Source organism: Thamnophis sirtalis, unplaced genomic scaffold (assembly GCF_051295495.1).
Source record: "Thamnophis sirtalis isolate CommonGarterSnake01/CBP01778 unplaced genomic scaffold, rThaSir2_p1.2 scaffold_2, whole genome shotgun sequence".
Taxonomy (NCBI): Eukaryota; Metazoa; Chordata; class Lepidosauria; order Squamata; family Natricidae; genus Thamnophis; species Thamnophis sirtalis.
The window spans coordinates 1522296-1550133 of NW_028261382.1; the positions used below are offsets into that span (position 1 = coordinate 1522296).

A 27838-nucleotide genomic window follows, 5' to 3' on the forward strand; every position below is an offset into this window, starting at 1 on the left:
AAAGAGGCGGAGCTTACGCCTCCTCCTCCTCCTCCGCGCTCCCCGTTGGCTCTGCCCTCGCAGTGACTCCTCCCCCTCCCCGTCGGGGGGCGTGGCTCCGCCAGCCCGAGGCGCTCCTTCCCTCCCGGCGGCGCTCAGTTGCTCCGCCGCCTCGGCCGGAGGAGGCGGAGCGGGGAAGGGGTGGGGCGCGCTCGCGGCCCTGCCCAGCGAGGTGGGGCGTCGAACCCCGCCCGGCGCTGCCGGGGAGAGCGACCAGGGCCGGCCTGCCTGCCTGGGGACCCGCCGCCTCCGCCGCCGCCGTCATGTTTTCCCTCCGAGCCCCCAAAGCCACCTTCAAGTCGTACCTGTTGCCGCAGGTAAGCGCCGCGGGGGAGAGGGGAGGGTTCCGTCTCGCGCCCCACGGCCTTCTCCCCCCCGTTCCCCCCTCTTTCCCTCCAGGCCCGGGGCTGCCCAGTGGGGGTCGGCTCTCCCTCCCGCCTCCCTTCGTCCTCCTCCGGGTCCGAGAGACTCACCTGTGCGGGGACAGGAGGGGGGCTGGAAGGGACCCTTCCCCCCCCATCCGAGCAGACCCTCGCAGCCCACCCGGGGGAAGGTTCCCTTTGCAGTCGAGCCGCTCCATGCCCACCCCTGGGTGGGGGTCTTTAAAAGCCCCCCCCCCCCACAAACCTCCTCTGCAATTGCAAAAGGTGGCGGTGACTCACCTGCTCGCCCAGACGCCCCCCTTCTCCTCCCTCGGTGATCCCTGGGTCCCTTGAAAGGAAGACCCCCTCCCCCACAAGAAGACCCCCCTTTCCTTCCCCCCCCTCTCTGGGCAGCCCCCCCCCGCATTAATTGCAGTCAGCCCCGCGATTGCAAGGATGGGGAAGACTCCCCACCCGGGGTGGGTGCTAAGCCCAGGGTTCCCCTCTCACTTAAGCCCCCTACCTTGTCCTGGATGGTGAGCAGGTGGGTGGGTGGGGGTCTCTTTGGAAGCAGCCCCTCTATTTCCAGGCTTGGCCATAGAGATACTTGGGCTGGACCACTTCCAACCCAGGGAGATCTCCAGTTTAATATCTTGTGTTTACACACAAACACACACACAAACACACAGACACACACTGCAAAAATGTGGATGGGTTTTCTTTAGCAGGGCCGGTTTATTCCTGTTGGCAAAGCTGGTTTTCTTAAGAGCCGCTTAGCCAGGAGAAAAGGCCAGCCAAGCATCAGGTGGTAATTCTGAAAAGTTAAAAGTGGGGGGGGGGGGAGAAAGTTAGTCCATTCGATTGATAAGATCTGAGGGATAAACACACCTTGAGCCACAGAGTTTGCCTTGCAGGGATTTTGTGCCTTTGCAACGTTAAAGAAAGAGGTGGTGGAGGTTTTTATATTTTTTTGGGTCATAGTCGCCTAATGAAATAAACGCCCTGGAAAGTAAAATTCGTATTTAGCCTTGTGGATGTGCAGCTCCTCCTCATTTAAATTCTCCAGCTCTTTAAATTCACCAGAAAGTCAACCCAAGGGTTCGCCCGAGGTTCAAAACCCAACCGGAGACCCTCTTTGGAAAAATAAGATGCTCCTGGATTAGGGTTTTCATTTCCGGAAATGCCCTGTTTTGATTCTCAGGCTCAAAGTGTGCAAATAACTAATTATTGTAACAAGCCAAGGAGTTATTTTTGGAAAGGGTACTTCAGAATGAAAAGAGCCTTGAGGGTAAATAAAGCAGCAAAGCTTTATTGTTGGGGGAAGCCTCTGAATTCCAAAACATTTTGGATGGAGTTGGCTGGTTTTAAAAGAAGGGACACAAAGAAAATTCGGAGAGACAAAGGAAAGGCGGACACCAGAGTGGCTCAAACCGGCTGGGTCACTTTTACGAATCACTTAATGCTCCAGTGTTACGGTGGTCCTTTCTGGAATTCTGTGGTTGCTCTGTCCCTACAGTTGCTTCACTTTAAGACTTTCAACACCCAGAATCCCCAGCCAGCCCAGCGCAGGTAGATCTCAACGCACAACCGCAATTGGAACTAGTTTTTCTGTTAAGCCAGGAAGTGGTTAACCTAAGTCATGCCCAATGTTAACGACCTTTTTTTTGGCCATGGTTGTTAAGCAAATCACTGCAACTGCTCAGTAAATCACCTTGTCGTTAAGTGAATCTGGCTCCCCCCTCCCAACTTCTGTGGTGGGAAGGTTGCAGTTGGTTCTTATGTGACCCCGGGATGCTGCAAGCATCCAAAATGCCAGTTGCCAACCCCCCAAATTTTAAATCACGTCTGGGAATGCAGGAAAAGTTCTATGTGCGAGGACTTTTCCCCCCCAATGCTGTTGTAATTCCAAACAGTCGCTATACGAGTCAAGGATGACCTGAATTCAGTTTATTTTATTTATTGTGGCATATTTTTGCCCTTCTCCTCCTGTTTTTCAGGCTGAAGACAAGATCATTCCGGAGCCCCGACTTAAGAAACTGGAGCCTGCCCTCCTACCAGGTAAACATTCCAGACAGGTGTCAGGACAGGTGTTTGAACCCCACAGGATTTTCAGCCGGAACATTTTTTTCTGAGCCTTTTAAGAGATTGCAAGACTCCGGTTGTTCCTTAAGGCCCTGTTTTCCTCTTTTTTTCCCCGGTGTTTGTTGCTCCTTTTCACAAACCACAACGTTCCTCTCTTCCTTTGACTGGCCAAGCACGAACGTTGTACCTCTGTGGCTCTTTGTTCTACCTATTGCAACAGGTCACCTGTCCAGGGCAAGTTGTTTTTCTCCCTTCGAAGGCCCTCTGGCTTTCAGAAACGGTCCTTTTGAAACGATGCATATTTGGGATTTATTCGCCAAACCTGATCATCTGCTTTCAAGCAGACGGCTTCTTCCCACTTCCACAAAGGAAGAAAAGAGAGCTATATTCCTTTCTTTGCCAGTTGGCACTGGGCGCAAAATTAAAGCGCCCGGCAGGCTTGTGACCTTTACTTCTGCAAATAACCCACGGGGATGGAGGAGGATTGTGCCTGCTTCAGCCTGACGGTGCAAAGGAGAGGGATTTTCTCCTCCCCAGCTGCTCGGTTATCTGCTATAAAATCCCCCAAAGCTCATTGCAGACGGAGAAGCTGCTTGCTGCTACGAATCGGGGAGACAGTAAAGACAATCTAACAAATGTCTGCCAATATTCATTGGCTGTTTCTGGATGCGCAGATATTTTGCATTAAACCTGCAAAGAGTTGAATGCAAGTTGAGAAGAGAGCATTGAGTGTTGAAGATGTTTTTTCTTAACGCTTTCTTGCTCTGAATGGTCGGTTGGAATAAGAATTCTGTGGCGGTGTTTCTCAACCTCGGCAGCTTAAAGTTGGTGGACTTCAACTCCCAGAATTCCGCAGCTAGTCATTTGAAGATGGCTGGGGAATTCAACTCCCAGAATTCCCCAGCCAGCAACTTGGGTGGGTTTCAACTCCCAGAATTCTGGGAGTTGAAGTCCACCCATCTTAAAAGTTGCCAAGGTTGAGAAACACTGGCTTAGCCTATCAGTTGCACAGATTTGCGTAGATTTGAATTTTGGGAGTGACTTTTGAGTTACTTGAGCAAACTTTTAACCAAATAATCATGCCACCAGCAGAGAGGAGCTTCCCATGCTTATCCCTCTCTTGCATTGATGCCTTTGGTTTCTCTACCTATGTCCGTGGATTTTCCTAGTAGTGACAATGGGAAGAGGGGGAGCAGATGCTAAGATCTCAAAGGAATCTTGTCCAGGCAGGCACCTTATCTTGAAAATCCCAAGCCGGCCATAAATTTTAAAAGGATGATGTAATTTTTCAGAGAAACGTGGCCTTTATGGGGAATGTGGTTGCGTAACAAGGGGAGAGGGGGAGGCAGTTGTGAGCTGGAGAGAGATATTCCTAAATTCAGTTGCCTGAAGGGGAGAAGAGGGCTTTCTCATGCTGAATGATTGGGCAAAAGCAAAAAAAATACCCCTTTTGAGTTAACTCTGATCCCTTATCTCATTCTGGCAGCCTTGAAGGTCACAAGTGGGCCGTTTCCCTCCTCCCTTCTTGCAACCATATCCTCCCCACTTTTGCAATGCTTTTCGTGAAGCCTGTTAGATCTGCAGTTATTGAATTAATCCTCAGCTTTTTCAAGGTTTCTGCAGGTAAACTCTTTCCATAAGATGGCCAAGAATATTTAGAATAGAATAGCAGAGTTGGAGGGTACCTTGGAGGTCTTCTAGTCCAACCCCCTGCCTAGGCAGGAAACCCTACACCATTTCGGACAAATGGTTGTCCAGCATCTTCTTAAGAACTTCCAGTGTTGGAGCATTCACAACTTCTGGAGGCAAGTTGTTCCCCTGATTGATTGTTCTAACTGTCAGGAAATTCTTCCTTAGTTCTAAGTTGCTTCTCTCCTTGATTAGTGTCCACCCATTGCTGATTGTTCTGCCCTCAGGTGCCTTGGAGAATAGTTTGACTCCCTCTTCTTTAGGGCAGCCCCTGAGATATCGGAACACTGATATCATGTCCTCCTTTTTATTCTAGGGATATCATTGTCCCTAGTCCTTCTTTTCGTTAAACTAGACATCCCCAGTTCCTGCAACCGTTCTTCATATGTTTTAGCCTCCAGTCCCCTCATCCTCTTCGTTGCTCTTCTCTGCATTTGGTGGGCATCTCCATGAGGTCACCACAGCAAAGCTCCATTGGCAGGAGATTGTAAAGTTAGGGTTTTAAGCACGTTTCCCACCCAAATATTATACAATCCTAGCGGACTGCTGTGTGTCCAGGATCGCCAGCTAAAATCCGCAAGAGGCCCAAGATTTGCTTACGGTAACCTTCCAATCAAACAGAATTAGTCAGTCTAATCCGTGTCCCCTCGCCTGGTTTTACCTGGCAGAGCTGGCGTCAGTCTTGCAAATCTGAAAGTTCAAACTTCCACCCTGGGACTTCTAACTCCCAGAATTCCTCAGCTAGCTAAGTTGCCAAGTTTGAAGACACACACACACACACACACACACACACACACACACCCCTGACCTAGAATGCGAGGTCCATAGAGGACTTTCCTCTTCATTGCTTACTAAATGGACTTTCGCTGTGCCTTTTAGACATCATCAGATATTTTTGTTGGCAACGTACCCATCAAAACATTGACCGTAGAATTGCACAACATCAGCCTAAAATGCAGAAGGGATCTGTGAGCTGTGATTGATCCTACCCTTCTACTTCCCTAAAGCAGTGGTTCCCAAACTTGGCAACTGTAAGACTTGTGGACTTGTCAACTCCCAACTCTGCTGGCTGGAGAATTCTGGGAGTTGAAGTCCACCAGTCTTAAAGTTGCCGAGTTTGGGAACCACTGGCCTAAAGAATGAGCAAAGGGAAGGCTTTAACGTTCCTTTAACAAAGCTTTAACATCGGTAGGTAATTGTCGTTCTCCACTGTCAAGTAAAGGAAGGCCTTTCTTTCTCCTTTGCTTCTCTTGTCGAACGTTAAGCAGATATAAAGTTTATAACCCTGCAGCCCAAGGGTGGCTTTGCAGAAGCCAGATTCTTTGGCTGGAATTTCCTTTCCCACCAGTTATTTTGTTAAAACAGGAGGGTCAAATCAACAAGTGCATTTATTCTCCTTCAACCTCAAGGATCCTGAAAACACAAAAGCTTGGGGCAGACGCCTTCATTCCACCCAGAAAATGCAAATACGCTCCTATTATAGGTCATTTTCGGCATGCAAATCTTTTCTGCAGAGTGAATGGCGTAAATGAAGTTCAGAAGCATTTGGGGTTCAGATCTCCACCCACTTACAGAAGGGAACCGCGACTTATTTCACCCCCCAAGGCTGACTCCGTTTACTGACCATGAGCCCCACTTCAAATTTAAGGCTTACCATATTCTCCCCCTCCCTCCCTCTTTTCATCTCTCCTCAGCTCCGCATTCCAGCCTTTTTATGTCAGATGCTAACATGTTGATATTTCCTGTGTTAGACCTTTCTGGAATTTCCTGGTTGATGTTAGAGAAGGACGATGCTCAAGTCGGGTGTTAAATGAGGACAAATCTGAGTTCGATCATTGTAACCAAGACTGGAAGCCTCTCTCGTTGCCAAAACCCGTCCCTCTCTCTCTCTTTCCCTCTGCCCAGCTAAATCGCTCCCTTTCCTTTCAGGAACGCAGCATCTAATAAATCCGGATGAATAAATAAACACATTGATGTGTTATGAAATTCAGATGCTGCCTCCGCTTCTTAATAATTTGCATCTGAGCCAGAGCTCCAGTTTCCCAGCAAATCTTTGTTCTGGGTTATTTGTGTTCTTTGATTTACATGCCTCTCGCCGAGGCTCTTAAGTCTGGTCTGGATTCTGCCGATATAATTTGTGTTGCTGGGTGTTGTTGGGTCCTTGGAAAACAAATTCAGCCTCTTTTTTTTGCCTCTGACATGTTTGACTCATTTGCACATGATTATCATTCAGTGCTTGGAACAGCTTGTGCTTGCAAAACGGAAGGAGAATGGTGCCGGACTGCGGCTAAATTTAGACAATGTTCAACTACCTGCAAAAAGAGACTTTTCAGATTGAATCGAATTGTTCCTGAAAGAGCATTTTTTCTCACTTTCGGTCCTTATAAGTTTGAGGTCGGGGAATAGAAAAATATTAAAAATAAACTATTCTTTTGGATTGGCATTTTATGAAAGAGGAGTAAAGCTCAATTATTTCTTTTTTTAAATATATATTTATACATTTTTATTTTAAACACATAAGCACATCAACAAAAACAAACACATAACTTACAAACAACATAGGAACAGTAAGTTCCATCGTATATCATCCCGCAGTTCCGAAACGGTTTCTTTGCAGTTAGTGTTTTCCCTACTATACATTTCTATCTTTCGTTCATAATCATCTTGTTCGTTATCCATTTTTATGTACATTTCTTTATTTATTTAAACTTAGCTACTTATGATCAAATATTATTTACTTATATTAGGCTTTATATTTTTACTGTCATTTATTCTCTTACAGTTATAGATATACATTCACATAAAAATAAGATGACTGAAAGGCGAAATGAAAATATGATGTAAAATGAACTATGCATAACAGGAGATGTAAAAAGGGGGAAACCCGGACAATGCTTTTGTTTATAAATATGTAATAAAAAAAATATGTTTTTTTTAAAAAAAGAACCGCTGATTTCATCCAGGGAGCCGACTAACTTTCTTTTCTCTCTCCAGGCGAAATTGTGGTCAACGAAGTGAACTTTGTGAGGAAATGCATCGCAACGGACACCAGTCAATACGACCTCTGGGGGAAACTGGTCTGCAGCAATTTCAAGATATCCTTCATTACAGACGACACTCTCCCTCTTCAGGTCGGTCGGATGCCACGATCAGAGAGGGGGGGGGGGTCACCCAGAAACTGTGGTTTAACTTGGCAAAATGTCTCAATCCTCCAGGTTGTCCTAAAAGTGCTCTCTCTCTTTTTTGGGGTGTGTGTGTGTCAAAAGTCAACAGAAACTGTCTTGCTTTTTTTCCCTTGAAGACATTTCACTTCTCCTCTGAGACACATACACACACACACACATCCGTCCCAGGACTTCCAGTCAAGGGGTCAGTTCAGTCAGAACTGGAGAAGCTCCTTGGAAGCGAAGTGAAACATTTTCAAGGGTGGGTGGGTGGGAAAGAACACGGAAGTCCAGTTGCCTTTTGAAAAAGCACCTTTGGATTGTTGTTTTTTTGGGAAAAAGTTTATTATCTTATTTTAATTTCATACATATAAGCACAAGTCTACCATTACATCTAAACAGAAATTATTTTGAATTGTCCATTATTATATCACTCCTTAATCCAGAACAGCTACCCTTTGCTCTTCTGCTTTCGATACACTCATGTTATACCCTATTTCACCGCCGTCCTATCTCCTCTCCCTCTCTCCTGCTCCGTACCTCCTTTCTTCCTCTGCCATCCCTCTCTTCTCTACTCCCCCTACCTCTCTCCTTCTCCTCTTCCCATTCCTCCTTTATCTCCTTCTTCTCTCCCTTCTACTTCCCTCTCTCCTCTCCCTCTCTCCTCCTCCGTACCTCCTTCCCTCTACCATCCCTCTCTTTTCTACTCCCCCTACCTCTCTCCTTCTCCTCTTCCCACTCCTCCTTTCTCTCCTTCTTCTCCTCTCCCTTCTACTTCCCTCTCTCCTCCTCCGTACCTCCTTTCTTCCCTCTACCATCCCTCTCTTCTCTACTCCCCCTACTCTCTCCTTCTCCTCTTCCCACTCCTCCTTTCTCTCCTTCTTTTCCTCTCCCTTCTGTTTCCCTCTCTCCTCTCCCTCTCTCCTGCTCCGTACCTCCTTTCTTCCCTCTACCATCCCTCTCTTCTCTACTCCCCCTACCTCTCTCCTTCTCCTCTTCCCACTCCTCCTTTCTCTCCTTCTCCTCTCCCTTCTACTTCCCTCTCTCCTCTCCCTCTCTCCTGCTCCGTACCTCCTTTCTTCCCTCTGTCATCCCTCTCTTCTCTACTCCCCCTACCTCTCTCCTTCTCCTCTTCCCACTCCTCCTTTCTCCTTCTACTTCCCTCTTTCTCCGTATTTCTCTCTTCCTCCTTGCCTCTACCTTTCCTTCCCACTCTCTCCAGTTAATTGACATGGGTTTAACTTGGCAGTTAAACTGGGTTTCCCCATTCTCTTTTGTAATAGCCCCATGTGTGGGATCCCCACACGTGGCCAGGAGGAGATTTCCTCTCGTAGACGAGTAGAGGAAACCCTCTTTGAACTCGGCTTTTTAAGTCCTGCTGTGCAATTCTTAATTTTGCAATACAGCGCAGGGAAATCCCCCCCCCCGATCGAAAGTCTCCAGATTTTGCAAGCTTCTTGCTGCCTGGTCTAGTTAACTCGCTTCCCTGAATTTGTTCTTTGGAAGTTTAGCAAAGGCAGATAGTTATTTAGGGGTTTGTTTGTTTTTTGTGGGGGAGAGGATGAAAGAAAAGGAAGCAAGCACTTTTTAAAGAAAAGAAAAGGGGATCTTTAAAATATATAAGCTCCTGGGGTAGGGAGGGGGGGTTGGGCTTACAAGACCCCCCCCCCCAAGATCCCAGGTAGCCCTAGGATTCTGCACATAGGTTGTTGTTTTTTTTAGAAATATCCTTATATAAAGCTTTGCAATATGGATCTAGACCAGTGTTTCTCAACCTTGGCAACTTGAAGATGTCCGGACTTCAACTAGAGCCAAGGTGGCGCAGTGGTTAAAATGCAGCACTGCAGGCTACTGCTAGATCAGCAGGTCAGCGGTTCAAATCTCACCGGCTCAGGGTTGACTCAGCCTTCCATCCTTCCGAGGTGGGTAAAATGAGGACCCAGATTGTTGGGGGCAATATGCTGACTCTCTGTAAACCGCTTAGAGAGGCCTGATAGGCCTATGAAGCGGTATATAAGTCTACTGCTATTGCTATTGCTAACTCCCAGAATTCCCCAGCCAGCATTCGCTGGCTGGGGAATTCTGGGAGTTGAAGTCCGGACATCTTCAAGTTGCCAAGGTTGAGAAACACTTGATCTAGACGCTGAAATTAAATAAGGACCTGCTAGTATAAATAAGAATGGAACCACAGGAAGTGCTTTCAAATGACTTTGGAAAGAATCCCAGTGTCAGGTTGAGATTTTGAGATGGGAAATCTGGAATCCGACAGTATCTGGGCAGCTGCATTCACATCAGCTGCGAGTCCAAACAGCCAGGAATCAGGGATGGGCAATCTTAACCAAAAAACCACAACTTTTTTTCTTCGAATTTAAATCGTAATATATGTGACACTGGGAATTGCAGGAGTCCTCAACGTACGACCACAATTGAGCTGAAAATTTATGTTGCTGAGTGAGACGGTTGTCAAGCGAGTTCTGCCCCACTGTTTTGACCTTTATTGGCATCGTTGTTAAGTGAATAATTGCAGTTGTTGAGTGAACCCAGCTTCCCTGTTGACTTTGCTCGTCAGGTCGCAAAAGGGATCCCGTGGGCCCCCCGGCACAGTGCAACCGTCGTAAATCGAATCAGTTGCCAAGCATGGGGATGTTGCAACAGTCAACAGTGTGAAAAACAGTCATAAGTCACTTTTTTCAGTGCCGTTGTAACTTCGGTCACTAAATGAACTGATGTAAGTCGAGGACTACCTGTATATAAACTGTTGTGACTCAGCAGCAGTCTTCTGTGAGTCTTTTTGGGATGCAAGATTAACGATGCAGCTGGGGCTCGTTAGTGGGGTTTTGGAGATAAAAGGACGGATGGTGTCACGCCCTGGTTGCAGGAGTCAACGTTCATTCATTCGTGCAACATTGATTGATCATCGGTCGTGGTTTATTTGAAGGACACTTGGAGAAGTGATTGGCTTTCTGTAACCCTGATTCAAGGATACACTTGGAGAAGTGCATTGCTTGTAAGAGTTTTGTTTTGCATTCTTGTCGGAGACTTGTATTTATGTTATTTTTGGGCTCGCAGCCAGTCTGAGCCGAGAACTGATAAAGAAAGTTCCTTTTAAGTTTGTTTGCCTGTCGTCTGTTTAACGAGCGGTGAAGGGGGGACACAGAACAATAAACTATAATATTTTATTTTTATTTATTTTTTAAAATAATGCCCACCTTCCCTATAAGGCGAGTCTGGACATCTAATAGCATTTTCTCTCCCCCCCCCCCCAAAGAAAATCCATAACCTAGCTAATTTTGTCCTTTGTGCAGCTAGACACAATTAAAATTAACGACCTGCATGTGTTTATCCTGATTTACTTTCTTCTATTTCAGAAGTTCCAATACAGAAATCTTCTCCTCGGAGAACACGATGTTGCCTTGACATGCGTAGAGCAAATTGTCACAGGTAAAGGACAAATCAATCTATCCTCTCTCTCTATATATATATATATAAATGTATGTACATGTCTGTGTGTGTATGTATGTTCCAGCATAACTCTGTAATACCTGGAGCAATTTCAACCAAAGTTGGTACACAGATGACTTATTTTCTGGAAACAAATACTGTGTGGATAAGACACCACTTACACCCCTCGGGGTGTGTGTTTGCTTATGATACAGCCTGTTGTGCCTTCAAATGGCTTCTACTGTACAGCACAGTGGAGTTGCTATGGTAACGGCTCCACAGTACTCCACAAGGGGGCTCCCTTTGGTAAGGGAGAAAACCCAACATTAGAAATTACGTTTGGTCCGGATATTTTCCCCCTATAAATAAATTCCCAGGCAATGCCAAGTTATCGGTTAGTGAGTTACTAAAACGCTCTACTAGTTAGGAACTGAGTGCAGAAATGGATAAATTGCAGAAACAAAAACCCATTTTAACAGCCTTTATAAGGCATGAGCTTGATATGTTTTTGTTTTAAAGGAAAGTTACGATCTCTCGCGCCTCTTCCCTCCTTTTCTCCGCAGTGAACGATACCAAGAGGAAGCAGAAAGTCCTGGGCCCCAACCAGAAGCTGAAGTTTAACCCAACGGAATTGATTATTTACTGCAAGGACTTTCGGATTGTCCGTTTTCGTTTTGATGAAGCCGGACCGGAAAGTGCTAAAAAGGTACCTGTATCTCGAATATCTAGAGTCGAAACAGCAGGCAGAGGGAAATGTTGAATGAAGGAAATGCTTTTGCAACGGCGGGAATGAGAAAAATATGTTTAAAAATATGTTTTTTTAAAAAAAGACACCCCTAACACCCCTTGGGGTGTGTGTTTGCTTAAGATACAGCCTGTTGTGCCTTCAAATGGCTTCTACTGTACAGCACAGTGGAGTTGCTATGGTAATGGCTCCACAGTACTCCACAAGGGGGCTCCCTCCACTCATCGAATAATAGAAATTTAACAAACAAATAATCAATCAAGAACTGAGATCTGGGATAAGGATCGACTCTCCTCTCATCCTCCGTTCCTCAGAAAAGCAGTTGTAAAAATTCGCAAGTAGCTTCTCCTCACTGGTTGGCGTCAAGGATTTTCCTGGCAGATCATTCAACCTCCTCCTGCACGTATATAAAACCTCCCCGATGAATCTTTGAGCTTAGATTTTAAAAAAAATAGGGGAAAAAAAACAGAACAAGAAGATCATTGAATGTAGTATGTGCCTCTAGTTGGCACCTTGGTTTAAATTTCTCGTACAGCTGTGTGTTTAAGCAAGGATGGGTTTTTTTATTTTCTCCCCAGCTGCTGGAAACTGTAAATATCTTAACATCCTGAAGCAGACATGGACCGAGTTAATCTTATTTAATGGTCTAAAATAGAATTTTTTCCCCCCTCCCTCACAAAATGTGAGCATAGAATACAGAGAGGCACTGTCAGCATGCTCCTCACGTCGGTGTTTCCAAATATTGACCCTGGCCAGACTCACAACACGTACAGTGCAAATAATCTGGGTTGTGTTACTTCGGGCCCTTTTGTGTACAAATCACGTACTTCTGTGAACTTCTGCGCACACCAACAGCGGAATGGAAGACTTACACGTGTCCAGGAGTGAGAAATAATTATTTCTGGCTCAGTGGCTAAGACGCTGAGCTTGTCGATCGGGAAAGGTCGGCAGTTCAGCGGTTCAAATCCCTAGCGCCGCATAACGGAGTGAGCTCCCGTGACTCGTCCCACCTTCTGCCAACCTAGCAGTTCGAAAGCAGGTAAAAAATGCGAGTAGAAAAATAGGAACCACCTTTGGTGGGAAGGGAACAGCGTTCCGTGCGCCTTTGGCATTGTCATGCTGGCCGGTTCCACCACAAAACCGCGTTCGACTAAAGCGCGCTCGACGAAACCGCGTAGCTGATGTCATCACAGGGCAACAACAGCGCGGAGACAGAAGCACGCTGTAAACCTAAAATTAACCCCTAAACCTAACCCTAAACCTAACCCTTAACCTAACCCTAAACCTAATCCTAACCCTTAACCTAACACTAAAGCTAACCCTAACCCTAACCCTTACCTTAAGTTGAATCGGCTTGCTTTCAAAGCGCTATTTAAAGCGCCCTTCTTTCCGCGCTCGCTGTTGTCGCCCTGTTGATGATGTCAGCGACGCGGTTTAATCGGGCGCTCTTTAGTCGACCGCGGATTTGTCGTGCCACGATGCCGGCCACATGACCACAGAGATGTCTTCGGACAGCGCTGGCTCTTACAGAATGAGCACCGCCCCCTAGAGTCGGGAACGACTAGCACATATGTGCGAGGGGAACCTTTACCTTTAACATGGTGGATGATTAGCTTAGAAATCTGGGCAAAAGCCAAGCGTTACATGTCCTTAGCTGGTATATTTTGGATTGCTTCCCATGTCAAGATTTAGTTTGATATCCTCAAGGGTTGACTAGCTTGTTAGTTTCTTGGCACAGAGAAAAGTCCTGGCAGCTCCCATATTTCCTTATGATTTAATCAATGCAGGAAACACATAATTCTTTTCATCCCAGGGAACATGTAAACAGGAGGCTTTGACCCTCCTCTAATCCTCCAAGACATCTTACCAGCTTTTGGCTCGATTCTTTTTCCCAGCACACGGCTGATTTTTTCAGCCATCAGAATAAGATCAATGTGGCTCTGATCCTTCTTAACAACCATCTGCCTGAGGAGCAACCTGGAAGCCGCTTTGACGATCGGCTGCAGGATATTTTTAGATGAGGTCCACGCCAGAGACATCTTCTCAGCTTTCCATCTCACGCCTGTGTTTCTGCTCGCCCCAGTTCTCTTGGGTCCCCTGCGGTGGTGTTGATGCTATTCAGGCTCCAGGCCTAGTAAACATGGTTGAAGGCAGGATGTGGTTCGTTTTGATTTGGGATTAATGACTTGACGTGACCGCGTTATTGACTTATCAAATAAGCTAGGCTTAATTGAATATCAAATCTAAGCCTTGTTCTGATCTTCCAGAAAGGGGCAGATGATTGCATGAATAGCCTTCCAGAGGAGAGATGAAAACAGAGCAGGTTGTCCACCACAGGGGTCTCCAACCTTGGCAACTTTAAGACTTGTGGACTTCCACTCCCAGAATTCCAAGTTTGAATACCAAATTTGCCAAATTTGGGGACTTCTGATCTAAGTGGAGAGACTGCAGAGGAAGGGATGACAAGAGAGTCAGTTATGCTGGCTGGGGAATTCTGGGAATTGAAGTCCACAGGTCTTAAAGTGGCCAAGTTTGAAGACTTCTGATCTAAGTGGAGAGATTGCAGAGGAAGGGATGACAAGAGAGTCAGTTATGCTGGCTGGGGAATTCTGGGAATTGAAGTCCCCAAGTCTTAAAGTGGCCAAGTTTGAAGACTTCTGATCTAAGTGGAGAGATTGCAGAGGAAGGGATGACAAGAGAGTCAGTTATGCTGGCTGGGGAATTCTGGGAGTTGAAGTCCCCAAGTCTTAAAGTGGCCAAAGTTTGAAGACCTCTGATCTAAGTGGGGAGATTGCAGAGGAAGGGATGACAAGAGAGTAAATTATGCTGGCTGGGGAATTCTGGGAGTTGAAGTCCACAAGTCTTAAAGTGGCCAAAGTTTGAAGACCTCTGATCTAAGTGGAGAGACTGCAGAGGAAGGGATGACAAGAGAGTAAGTTATGCTGGCTGGGGAATTCTGGGAGTTGAAATCCACAAGTCTTGGAAGTTGCCAAGGTTGGAGACCCCTGGTCTACAAAGAGAGTCCAGCTGAGTGGTGCGGGACACAGAAAGCACAATTTTTTTCCTTTGGATCTCCTGTAGGAATGATTTTTTTTTAAACACCCCCCCAAACCCTGATTCTCAGCTTATTTCATCTGGGCTGCTGAATTCTCAGAAAGTAGGAACTGAAAGTTGAGGCGGTCACTTTCAACCCAAGATTTTTTCCCCCAAGCTTCCCTTTTCTTTTGCACCCTAAGCGCTTCAGAAAAAAAAAAAACAAGAACATGATTAATCCCTGAAATATTTTCTCTCTCGGTAGACGGGAAAAGAAATGTTGACCTTTTTTCCTTTTCCACGACACACAATGGAAGCCATTGGCAGCCTTGGCTACTAATAAGATGCGGCATCATTAAAACCCATGACAAAGGCGTTACTGTGTGCAGTTGCCCTTGTGAGCATCAATAGCTAACAAGTTAGATGTTTTTTCCCCCCCACTGGGTGTGTGGGGAAGGAAATCAAAGTTGCAAGCATTCCTACAGGCAGCCCATTTCTGCTGACTTTCGTGGTTGTTTTTCTGCCCCTTCTTCGTAATTTCTCGCCGGGAAAATAATGTGTAAGGGGTTCTGGCTAGCTTGCTCTCATCTAAAGGTTCTTTCTCTTTCTCCTTTCTTCTTCAGGTGTGTCTTGCAATAGCACACTACTCACAACCGGCAGACCTCCAGCTCCTCTTTGCCTTTGAATATGTGGGCAAGAAATATCACAATCCAGGTAAGGGAGACCCTTTGAGACGCCAGGTGCGGGGGTCTTTTTAAATCGAATCCTGGAGATTAACTTGGACGGAAGTTATTTGCTGGTGCCAAGAAGCCGCCAGGGATAGTCTTTCTTCTGTATTCATCTGATTTGGTAAAAGTAACGCAGAGGAAGATTTAATAGAAGGCAATCCCTGTAGCTCAAGGTTGGAAGTTTGCAGAGTTCTTGGTGGTCTCTGAGCTCGGTGGTTTTCTTGCAGGTGTTTCAGGATGCAACTGGTGTCAAGGTTCCAAATAGCATCCAAAATTAAATCCACATCCAAGGCAAAGTATGGCTCAAAAGTTCCAATTTATTAAGAGAGCCACGTTGGCACATCTGGGAAAACCTGAATCTGAAAGCTTCCCGGTTTTCCCCCACCCAGTTGAAAGTTCAAGATCTTGCCCCCACATCCACAAGTCCATCACATGGTCCAATCATCCACTCCCATGCTGGCAGTTCCACCCATCCAGTTCCGGTCAGGTGCAGAGACAAAGGATGACCTTGGCTTTCAAGAAAGAATGTTGTTATGGCTACATAGCATCTAACTCCGTACAATCCCCCACAACGGAAAATGCATAGTAGAATAATAGGAAGTGTGGCAGGCCAAAGATCCACAAGAAAAGATGGCTGCAGCCCTGACAACTAGGTCATGTCATCAATGAGAATCCAACTCCACAGAGAATATTCGATAGCCACAGATGTATCAGTTCTTTCTGTTTATGTGTCTTGGTTAAGTGGGCATCTGAATAAGTCCTCCCTTCGGTTGGTGATTGGCTTCTCTCCTGGGCCAGAAGGATTTTCCAAGGTTGTCTTCTGGAGACTCAACCACTTTGTGCCCAGATCTTGGCTCTTCCTGTTGAGTTGAGTGGCAACCATCTCCACTTAGTGGCCAACCTTATCAGTTACTTCCATTTTCTAGAAATGTCGTTGGGGTGTCTAAATGTCTACGAGTTTCATTACTTCTAGAACTTCTTCACTGAAGACCTTCAGAATAATCTCTGGAGTTCAGGAATGATGTGATTTGAAGGTCAACTCATTAGTTTTATTCTGTATTAGACGCAGCTATTCTAGGAACAAGTGAAACGGAGCCATCCCAACTTTTAACATGAGCCGTACCGATTCCGCCATGAAGTTATGGAAGACATTTGGTCCTATCAGAAACTTGCAGATGGGCAAACGGACCCGCAAAACCCCCCAAAAAAGTCACAGCCCCAGACCGGGAGAAACAGTAAAAAGAATTGGGGAAAGTTAGCCTGATGATCACTGCAGTTTTTTTAAAAAAAAAACCTCACTGAGGTTTACGGTATTTCAGTTCATCTTCTCCGAGGTGGCGCAGTGGTTAGGGTGCAGTACTGCAGGCCACTTCAGCTGACTGCTATCTGCAGTTCAGCGGTTCAAATCTCACCGGTTCAAGGTTGACTCAGCCTTCCCTCCTTCCGAGGTGGGTGAAATGAGGACCCGGATTGTTGTTGGGGGCGATATGCTGACTCTGTAAACCGCTTAGAGAGGGCTGAAAGCCCTATGAAGCGGTATATAAGTCTAACTGCTATTGCTATTGCTAACTAAGTGGGAAGGAAGGAAGGAAGGAAGGAAGGAAGGAAGGAAGGAAGGAAGGAAGGAAGGAAGGAAGGAAGGGCAAGAGGCTGATTCTGTATATATGTCTAAGAAATAGGAGCTGAGGTGGCGCAGTGGGTAGAGTGCAGCACTGCAGGCCACTTCAGCTGACTGTTATCTGCAGTTCAGCGGTTCAAATCTCACCGGCTCAAGGTTGACTCAGCCTTCCATCCTTCCGAGGTGGGTGAAATGAGGACCCAGACTGTGGGGGCAATATATGCTGACTCTGTAAACCGCTTAGAGAGGGCTGAAAGCCCTATGAAGCGGTATATAAGTCTAACTGCTATTGCTATTGCTATTCTCCTTTGTTAAAAACCACCACATTGAATGTTGATCTCTGTCGGTTTTCTTCTAAAACCCCGTCCCTCGGTGCGTTTCCACTCCTCTGAAATGAAAATACTCTTCCTGGCTTTGTTTCTTACAGCAAAAAAGGTGAATGGAATAGACCCAGGAGGAGGAGGCGGTGGTTATGGTATTCATCACCAAACTCCCCTCTTTGAAACCTTCTCCGACTGGGATAGAGAGATCAAGAGGACAGGAGCCTCCGAATGGCGCGTCTGTTCCGTGAACGAAGGTTACATGATATCCACCAGGTAAATCTCGATAAGAAAGTGGCAGGACCTCTGGGAAACGTAGCACACCGCCTCTTCTTCCCATCAGCTCTTCCCTTCAGAGATAACAACCCATGTCTGTTCAGAAGGAGAAAGTGTGTTTGGGGGGCTAAGACGTCTTCTAAGGCTCCTTATTTTTAAAAACTTGGGTGTTGTAGCCCGCCACTGACCAGAGGATCTGGCAGCAGATTTGGAGAACGAGGAGGTTGGAAAGGAACCTGGGCCGGTCCTGGAGTCTGGGGAAGGCTCTGAGGAGGGGTCTGTGTCGGAGGCAGAGAGGGGGCCAGAACTGTATGCCAGTTATCAGCTGCCTTCAGAGTCAGACATCAGGGAGGCAGAATAACAGCTGGAGCCTGTTCCCAGTGTGCACATGCGCAGAGTGGCCAGACGAAGGGAAGAGCTAAAGAACAGGGATCGACTTGGGAGTAAGGCCACAGGTGGACGGTGAATGGCCCCTCCCAGAGGAAGTAAAAGAGGAGCGAAAGAGGAGTGGAGTTTGCAGGAGACTATTAGTTCCCTTAATTGGTTCGGGACTCTCCGAGATTCCTTGCCAACTTCTGCAGAGATCGGCCTGGCAGCTCTCCAAGCCAGAGAAAGTCTATGACTGTAAATCCTCCCTTGAAAGACTTTGCTGGATGTGAATGAGCAGAATTCACAGGAAATTAATAAAAGGGGTTTTTGTCGGGACAAGGACTTTGCTTCAGGCTCTCGGGGAGAACATTGGGTTGGAATTCAAGTGACTGACTTTACACTTTCAAAGATGAGTGGTGTTTTCTTTTTTTTTCCTGTTTCCTTTCTGAAGTCTTCCAGAATATTTTGTGGTCCCCTCCTCTCTGGCGGATCAAGATCTGAAGCTGTACTCTTACTCCTTCACCGGACGACGGATGCCAGTAAGTGCGAAGATGAAGCGCGATGGCCTTTTCTTTCTCAAGTGTCAAAAGAGACAGAAGGGAGTGGGGTGGATTATCAGACTGAAGGAAATGGAGGCTGGTCAGATGGGTTTGTCTTCTTTTAGCTGGGGGGGGCTGTGCTTCTCCCCCCTCTCCCCCCCACTCCCCGCAGTGCACTTTGGGATCCAGAAAAAAATCAAAAGTTTGGTATTTCCTAACAAATTTTATTAAAAGGCATAAGCTTCTTAAATCTGTTAGTTGGAAAGGGAGCAGTCTGGTTCTTGATGTTTTGACACCATAGATCAGTGTCCCTCACTCTTGACAGCTTGAAGATGGGTGGACTTCAACTCCCAGAATTCCTATGCTGGCTGGAGATTTCTGGGAGTTGAAAGCCACCCATCCTCAGGCAACCAAAGTTGAGAAACACATCCCTAGATTAACCCTTCCCCTACTCTGAGGACAACTAGGAAGGCATACAACAGAATGAAGGTGTGTGAAAGAGAAGGAGAGGAGGGTGGAAGGGAGAGAAAGAGAAGGAGAGAGGGCAGGAAGGGGAAGAGAGAGGGTAGGAGTAGGGGAGAGGTAAGGGAAGAAAGAAGGGGAAGGAGAGGAGGAAGGAAGGAAGTAGAGGAAGGAAGGGAGGGAGAAAAGAAAGGGAAAATAAGGTGGTGTTACAACAGGTGCTAGGGATGGTAAACAAAGCAATTCAAAACTGTATATTATAACCTTTTAAATGGAATAACAAAAGTATAAGAATGGCAAAGAAAAAGAATAACTATGTGAATGTATACCTATAATTGTACGTAAGAGAATAAATGACAGTAAGAATATAAAGCACAATATAGGTAAACAATATTTTGGTATAAATGGCTAAGTATAAATAAAAATAGAATTGTACATAAAAATGGATAACGATTAAGGAGACCATGAATGCAAGATAGAAATGTTCTTTACTAACTGTAAAGAAACCGATACAGAACTGCTGTATAATAGAGCCGAGGTGGCGCAGTGGTTAAATGCAGCACTGCAGGCCACTTCAGCTGACTGCAGTTCTGCAGTTCGGTGGTTCAAATCTCACCGGCTCAGGGTTGACTCAGCCTTCCATCCTTCCGAGGTGGGTAAAATGAGGACCCGGATTGTTGTTGGGGGCGATATTCTGACTCTGTAAACCGCTTAGAGAGGGCTGAAAGCCTTATGAAGCTGTATATACATCTAACTGCTATTGCTATTGCTATCTTTCTTCCCCCAACTTCACAATGCAACACACCAACACTTTACAAACACACCCATGGGGCCACCCATTTCGGCTCAGCCAATGCTATATAAGTCTAACTGCTATTGCTATATGATGGAACTTCTTGTTCCTATGTTGTTTTAAGTCATGTGTTTGTTTTTGTTGATGTGTTTATGTGTTTAAAATAAAAATTCAAAAAAAACAACACCAAAAGAATGAAGGTGTGTTGGGATAGATAGACAGACAGACAGACAAAATAAAACAGTAGCCAAGAGGGTCAAGAGCCCTCCCAAAAATCATTCCAGGTCCCCTACTCTTTGCCCTATTATTGAGCCCCTGAAAAACCCACTTTCAGCAGCTCAGAGGCGCTTTCTGAATCTTCCATCTGTTACAATCCCTTGAAAACCAAGACGGATTCATAAGATGCCGTTGGGATACCTGGGACTTAACCCCCTCTACCTTGGTTTCCTAGATGTGGTGTTGGAACCATTCCAACGGGAACGCTCTGGTGAGGATGGCCCACATCAAGGACAGCCTGCAGCAACGAAAAATAGACCAACGGTAGGGATTGCGGTGGCTGGCTTTCACTTATCATGTTTTCAATCTAACTTTCTTCCCAAGATGATGAAAGCAGAGAGAGACAAAATAAAAGCGAGGTCAACCATTGACCAAGATGGTTTAAGGCAGGAGTTGGGCTTCCAAGGTCCTTTCCAGCCCTATCATCCTGTGTGATGGGCTCCTCTTAAAGCCACCATCTCCCTCCAGATAACCAGTGGTGAAAATTGCAGATGGATGGATGGATGGATGGATGGATGGATGGATGGATGGATGGATGGATTTCCAGCCCTATCATCCTGTGTGATGGGCTCCTCTTAAAGCCACCATCTCCCTCCAGATAACCAGTGGTGAAAATTGCAGATATGTGGATGGATGGATGGATGGATGGATGGATGGATTTCCAGCCCTATCATCCTGTGTGATGGGCTCCTCTTAAAGCCACCATCTCCCTCCAGATAACCAGTGGTGAAAATTGCAGATATGTGGATGGATGGATGGATGGATGGATGGATGGATTTCCAGCCCTATCATCCTGTGTGATGGGCTCCTCTTAAAGCCACCATCTCCCTCCAGATAACCAGTGGTGAAAATTGCAGATATGTGGATGGATGGATGGATGGATGGATTTCCAGCCCTATCATCCTGTGTGATGGGCTCCTCTTAAAGCCACCATCTCCCTCCAGATAACCAGTGGTGAAAATTGCAGATATGTGGATGGATGGATGGATGGATGGATGGATGGATGGATGGATTTTAGAGCATCAAATTGAGGAGAACTGATTTATTGACTTTAAGGGATATCCTCATAAATCATTTAACCCTGTTTCACATTGTCAAGTCTTCACAGAAAGACTAGAGAGTTGACTCTGGGTTCTGAAGTACGGTGTGATGGGGGTCACTTCTCTTACCCACCCGCCCCTTTCTGTGCCCATCTGGTGCTTCCTAGCAGGGTTTTTTTTGAGCCTGCGGTTGGGTGTGCCCAACCACAGGATGCAGCTTGGGGGAGGGAGGGCGAGCTTGCAGCTGTACTCCGGGCTGAGAAGGGGCTTTGGGGGCCAGCTGTGGGGCGAAGCTGTCACGAGACACTTTCTAAAGATGTCCTTGCTACGATTCCTTTTCCTTGTAGGATTTGCAACGCCGTCACCAGAAGCCACCCCCAGAGGAGCGACGTTTACAAATCTGACCTGGAGAAATGCCTGCCGAATATTCAAGAAATCCAGATGGCCTTTCTCAAACTGAAGCAGTTGTGTGTGAATGGTAATGCCCTTTGAACCTGGGTTGGTTCTTGTGTTGCCAAAGAGGCATAAAATCTGAGATGAGCAGATGTAAAACATGTTAAACTTCTTAAAGACGAGTTCAAAAAGGATTTTTGAAATAACACGGAGCAGCATCTGGTGGCAACCACTCTCCAATCTTATAAGTCGTGGGATAAGAAGAAGAAATGGCTTCTTCCGTGTTTTCTAAATATATACCCCAGATTATTTTTAATTCTGAAGACACAGAGAACATAACCGCTGGAGGATTGCAATATCATTTCCACTTTCCTTCATGTCACCTGGGAGACGAATGTCCAGATTTGACTCCCATCTCGGCCTAAGGTTTTAAATATCTATACACAGCGTTATTTGGGGGGCAAAAAATTAATCTGGTTAATATTTACCATACTTTTAGTAAGGCCACCCATAGGTTTAATGTTCTGACAGAGGTTTCCCGAGAGCATGAAGCAAACTCTTTGTCCTGACAAAAAACCCTTTTATTAATTTGCTGTGAATTCCGCTCATTCACATCCAGCAAAGTCTTTCCAGGGAGGATTTACGGTCACAGACCTTCTCTGGCTTGGAGAGCTGCCAGGATGATATCTGCAAAAATTGGCAAGGAGCCTCGGAGAGTCACGAACCAATTAAGTGAACTAATTGTCTCCTGCAAACTCCACTCCCCTTTCGCTCCTCTTTTATTTCCTCTGGGAGGGGCCATGCATCGTCCCCCTGTGGCCTTACTCCCAAGTCGACCCCTGTTCTTTAGCTGCTCCCTTCGTCTGGCAGCTCTGCGCATGCGCACATTGGGAACAGGCTCCAGCTGTTCTTCTGCCTCACTGATGTCTGACTCCGAAGGCAGCTGATAACTGTCGGATGGCTCTGCCCCCCTCTCTGCCTCCGACACAGAGCCTTCATCCGAGCCTTCCCCAGACTCCAGGACTGGCCCATCTTCCTCCCCAACCTCCTCACTGTCCGAATCTGCTTCCAGCTCTTCTGGCCGCTGGTGGGCCACAACACTTAGTTGAAAGTACTGGAGGGATTTGCACGCAAGCCTTTAAGGAACGTGTTCATCACTACTGCTCCTCATTCATGATTAAGCAACATGGAACCTCTTGTGCTGTGGCTGTTTTTCAAAGAGAGTCCTCTCACTCTGTAATGCTGGTATTTGAAAATAATTTCTCTTTTTCTCTCTCAGAGCCTTTTGAAGAAACGGAGGAGAAGTGGCTGTCCTTGTTGGATAATTCGCGTTGGCTAGAGTACGTGAGGTAGGTAAAGTGGTTGGAATCCTCTCTCCAGGAAATCTGGAGGGCCACTTCCCATAAAAACAATGTCAATTAAAGAGTTAGAAGTTATAGGACTTGCAAACGATCCACAGAAAGAACCTTACCTACAGCAGTTGTTGTTAATTGCGAAGTCGTGTCCAACCCATCACTGACCCCATGGACCACGTTCCTCCAGGCCTTCCTGTCCTCTACCATCCTCTGGAGTCCATTCAAGCTCACGCTGGCTGCTTCGGTGACTCCATCCAGCCATCTCCTCCTCTGCCATCCCCTTCTTGTTTTGCCCTCCATCGTTCCCAGCATGAGGCTCTTCTCCAGGGAGTCCTTCCTTCTCCTTAGCTGGCCAAAGTCTTTGAGTTTCATCTTCTAAAGAGGGTCAGGGTTGATTTCCTCTAGGACTGACCGGTTGGATGGCCTTGCAATCCAAAGGAATCGCAGGAGTCTTCTCCTGCACCAGAGTTCAAAGGCTTCCATTCTTTGGCGCTCAGCCTTTCTTATGGTCACCAATTGTAGAAGACCCTAATTCTGAAAACCGGAATCTCTTTCTGGGGAAATCCGCATTGCCAGGCATTAAAGCTAAACTTTCTGGAAATGACGTGTGATAATTAGAGCTGTATGTCCATCTAAAGTAATCTAGATTTTGGGGATCTCTTGATCTAGAATCTTCCTGAAGCTTTCTGCAGAACTGGTCTACATGCTGGACAGCAAACACGTTTCAGTAATTTTGCAAGGTAAGCTAGTCTGTTTTGAAAACTCACGTCGATGCTCATGTTAACATCCTTTATGTGGCCTTAATTAAACATTTATAGCAAAAATAATTACTTAAGGGAGTGTTGACACCCTAATCTGAGTTAATTCTTCCAGTTCTTTTGCATAGACTTATCTTCACTCCATGCCATGAACAGAACTCTGTTCTTCTCTCATCCATCATTCATCTGGTATAGAGACACGTTAAACCAGATTAATTGCATTAATTGTTGACCTTCGTGTAGGGCATTTGAAGCTGGTTTCTGTCAATGTCCATGAAACTTCCTCCGCAACGGATGTTCCTATTTCTTGAGGGTCGCCTGTTGAGCAGGGACTCTGGTTAAGCTACACAACCCCGGAAAGCACTTTTGTGTTAACAACGCATCTGTTCTTCCACAGAGGAAGAAGGGCGAGACCTAAGCTGCTGTGTGGCATCTCTTATCCAAGTGATGTTGGATCCCCATTTTCGGACCATCGCTGGATTTCAGAGCCTGATTCAGAAGGAGTGGGTCATGGCAGGACACCCGTTTCTGGACAGGTGCAATCACTTGAAGAAATCTGACAAAGAGGTAATAGGATGAAAAAAAACCTCAACTTGAAGAAATATCTAGGGGTAGTTAGCTAGGCATTTCTCCACCCAGAAAAGGTAATGATGTGATGAGTTCAAGAGGGGAGAGTGGGCAAGGGACACGGGGGAACAGGGGACAAACCCAGCGTGCATTGACAATCCTGTTTGCAGCTTGAGTTCTTGTGAGTCCAGGTACAATCAATGGAAAAATGCTTGGACCAAGACATTTAAGGGTGGAATTTAGTGAATCTATCTTGATCTTCCCACTAAACAAATATATATAGAGTGCCAAACCTGCTTCATGCTTGGATGGAAACCAGAGAGAAATCCCACAGCTGTTGGGGACACTAGGAAGTATGAAAGGACATCTGGCTGCCTATTGGTCTTCGGATACGCTTCAAGGCGCTAGTCGTCACTTATAAAGCCCTTCATGGTATTGGACCTGGGTACTTGAGAGACCGCCTGCTGCCAATTACCTCCACTAGACCGATTCGATCCCACAGATTAGGCCTCCTCCGAATTCCATCCGCCGGCCAGTGTCGACTGGCGACTACCCGGAGGAGGGCCTTCTCTGTGGCTGCTCCGACCCTTTGGAACGAGGTCCCCGTGGAGATTCGAACCCTCACCACCCTCCAGGCCTTCCGCAAAGCCCTTAAAACCTGGCTGTTCCGACAGGCCTGGGGCTAAAGAGCTTTTGCCCCCCTCCTCGAATGGTATGGTTGTTGTGTGCTTTTAAATTATGTATTGTTTTGTTCGTCTTTTTTATCCCTTATCTGTACCCCCTTCCCTGACTTGGATTGTGAGCTGCCCTGAGTCCCCTTCGGGGAAAAGAGCAGCATATAAATGCAATAAATTCAATTCAATCATTAAAAAAGTCTGCCAACTCATGGTTGAGTCCATGAAGTCAACAAGAGTTGAACTCAACTTGAAGAAGCTTTTTATTTGTTTTGCAATCAGTTTCTGCAGGGGTTTTTTGTATCTTAACCAGTTGTCGTCTCCTCCCTCTAGTCTCCTTTGTTCCTGGTGTTCCTTGACTGTGTCTGGCAGCTGCTTGAGCAGTACCCGTCGGCCTTCGAGTTTTCCGAAGCCTACTTGACCATATTGTTCGACAGCACACGCATCTCACTGTTTGGTACTTTCCTCTTCAATTCTCCACATCAGAGAGTGAAGCAGAGCACGGTGGGTGCAACATACGGCCAACCGGTTTAAGAAGGGCCAAGCCATTGGGGCAACATTTGAAATGTGTCAAGCGCTTGGCCTTACCTGGAGGCAGGAGAGTTTCTGTCGTGGTAGCTACAGGTGGGACGGCTGTTTCTGAGGATGGCATGTTGTGGTTCAGTGGCGCTTTTTCCATTGTGTGGTTTACACCCTTCAAGGAAAGTGTGTGAGGCACAGAACCTTTTGTGCTGTGGGATTGTGACGTTGCTGGACTTTGATTTTAACCTTTTTCGGCCCTTAGAGTGGACTTAAATCTCAACTCCAGGAAGGGAGCCTCGGTTGCGCATCTTTTGACATCTTTTCATTTGGTTGCTTCCAGGAATTCGCCATCAGCAAAAATATCCAGCTGGGTGACGAGAAAGGCCTGAAATTCCCTTCCGTTTGGGATTGGTCCCTTCAGCTCACACCGCGGGACCGCCTGCTGTTCCACAACCCCCTGTACATTGGGAAGAGCACACCCTGTGTGTGCAACGGGACCGTGAAATCCTTTAAACGATCAAAGGTAAGGACGGGCAAAGTGACTGATTTATAGGACACCCATTTAGGTGAGTCTCTTTCAAAGCATTTCCTTCCTATGACCCCTACTGGGTGGTCTGTGTGGGACTCGTCAGGATCAGAAAACCAGCTCCGGGCGAAGGTTATTTTGATTTGAGATTGGCTGCTGTCGTAACAACTTTGCAGGCCTGATTGTGCTGGACTTTCCCCCCCACTCTTATACTTCTGTGAATTAGGGAGGTTGTCAGCGTTCCAAGTATCATGTAGAATTAAATCAGAGTCCAAGGCAAAACAGAGCCAAGGTGGCACAGTGGTTAAATGCAGCACTGCAGGCTACTGCTAGATCAGCAGGTCAGCGGTTCAAATCTCACCGGCTCAGGGTTGACTCAGCCTTCCATCCTTCCGAGGTGGGTAAAATGAGGACCCAGATTGTTGGGGGCAATATGCTGACTCTCTGTAAACCGCTTAGAGAGGCCTGAAAGGCCTATGAAGCGGTATATAAGTCTACTGCTATTGCTATTGCTAAAACGATCCTTAAAGTTCCAATTTAATAAAGCAGACATTTTAGCACATCTGTGTTAATCCCAATGCTGGAAATGACATCAGAATCCCACCCAGTTAAAAGTTCATGATCTTGTCCCCCACACCCACAATCCATCACATGGTCCAATCTTCTCCCACGCTGGCATCCACACCCAGCTGCTTCCGGTCAGGTGTAAAAGTGCGGAGACAAAAGACGACCTTGGTCTTCTAGGAAAGAATGATAACAATACATTCCACAATCCTACTCCTGTCTATTCCCCCATCCCATCGACTATACTAATGAAACAGCATAATGAAATAAGAGAAAGTATGGCAGGCCAAAATTCTAAAAGGAATATAATTGCAGGCCTGGCAGAGGTGTCTATTTGAGCCTCTTCATAATATTATCTGCCTGTTGCAGACTTTAGATGTGTTTCACCCATCACTGCTTGTATATCTCTTACTCTCTCTCTATGCAATTGAACTCTCAGAATTCCCCGTGCTAGCTGGGGAATTCTGGGAGTTGAAGTCCACATGTCTTAAAGTTGCCAAGGTTAAGAATCACTGCTATCCGTTGTCTGCCTCTCCTTAACAACAGATGAACTTGGCCTTTCCTGACAGATCTTTCATGGTCATATGGGATCTCAATATGTTGCTAGAGGTCTTACTTCCCCCTGCGGGGGGACGTGCAGAATTCTGGACTCGATAGCCATGGGCCATACCTGCAATTTCCTTAATTGCATTTCTTGATTCACTTAGCATGGATCTCGTCATAATCTGGTGCAGTGAACAATGGGAAACACAACCCATTTTATTCCCCCTTTCTCTCCCCAGAAAAACTACAGCTCAACCCTCAGAGGCTTCCCGTCCTCCCTCAAGAACGGCATCATCAACGAACAAGACTTCTTCCCCAGAAGGAACTCCCTCATCCTCAAACTAAGACCCGACTTCCTTCATCACATGGACAACACTACCAACGGCATGGAACAGTATTTCCGAGACTGGTTCTCCAAGCCAGCGGACCTTCACGGCGTGATCCTACCCCGCCTCTCCGGGACGCAGATCAAACTTTGGAAACTCTGCTACTTCCGTTGGGTCCCCGAGGCCCAGATCAAGCACGGCGGTTCCATCACAGCCTTCCACAAGATCTCTCTGTTGGCCGACGAGGTGGAATCCTTGAGCCGGGGCTTGAGGCAACACAACGGCAACCCCCCGTTGTTGGCCAACGCGTCCGAGCAGGACCAGAGTCGGCTGTATTTCCGAGCCCACGGGCTCAATGACGGCCCCGCCACGCCCGACTTCCTCTCTTCCGCTTTTCCATTCTCCCCCGTGGGCAACCTTTGCCGGCGCAGCATCCTGGGCACGCCTCTGAGCAAATTCTTGAGCGGTGCCAAAATCTGGTTGTCCACCGAGACCCTTGCCAACGAAGACTAACCCCTGGGAGCGAACGGAGACCGAAGAAACGTCGGTCTTAATTCGACCACCGCTAGCCAGAACTTTATATTTGATGTTTTTGCACAAAGTATTTAAAGGCAAAATCCTCGTGTTTTCATAA

At 46.6% G+C, this 27838-nt stretch overlaps 1 protein-coding gene across 1 annotated transcript; it reads left to right on the forward strand.

Moving 5' to 3' along the window:
- Positions 1 to 159: 159 nt before the first annotated feature.
- On the forward strand, positions 160 to 27838 carry MTMR10 (myotubularin related protein 10). Its single transcript, XM_087703965.1, has 16 exons — positions 160 to 356; positions 2399 to 2459; positions 7167 to 7303; positions 10705 to 10777; positions 11341 to 11483; positions 15179 to 15269; positions 17329 to 17497; positions 18318 to 18405; positions 20112 to 20200; positions 21324 to 21454; positions 22649 to 22718; positions 23394 to 23464; positions 23880 to 24049; positions 25057 to 25227; positions 25586 to 25768; positions 27118 to 27838. Exons 1-16 carry the CDS (start codon positions 303 to 305, stop codon positions 27715 to 27717), a joined length of 2301 nt encoding a protein of 766 aa, XP_087560091.1. The 5' UTR covers positions 160 to 302; the 3' UTR covers positions 27718 to 27838.

Coding starts and splice junctions, on each gene's coding strand:
- MTMR10 (XM_087703965.1), top strand. CDS start 303: ATGTTTTCCCTCCGAGCCCCCAAAGCCACCTTCAAGTCGTACCTGTTG. Junction 20,201..21,323: donor CAACGAAAAATAGACCAACG/GTAGGGATTGCG, acceptor TTTTCCTTGTAG/GATTTGCAACGCCGTCACCA. Junction 22,719..23,393: donor CGTTGGCTAGAGTACGTGAG/GTAGGTAAAGTG, acceptor CTCTTGATCTAG/AATCTTCCTGAAGCTTTCTG.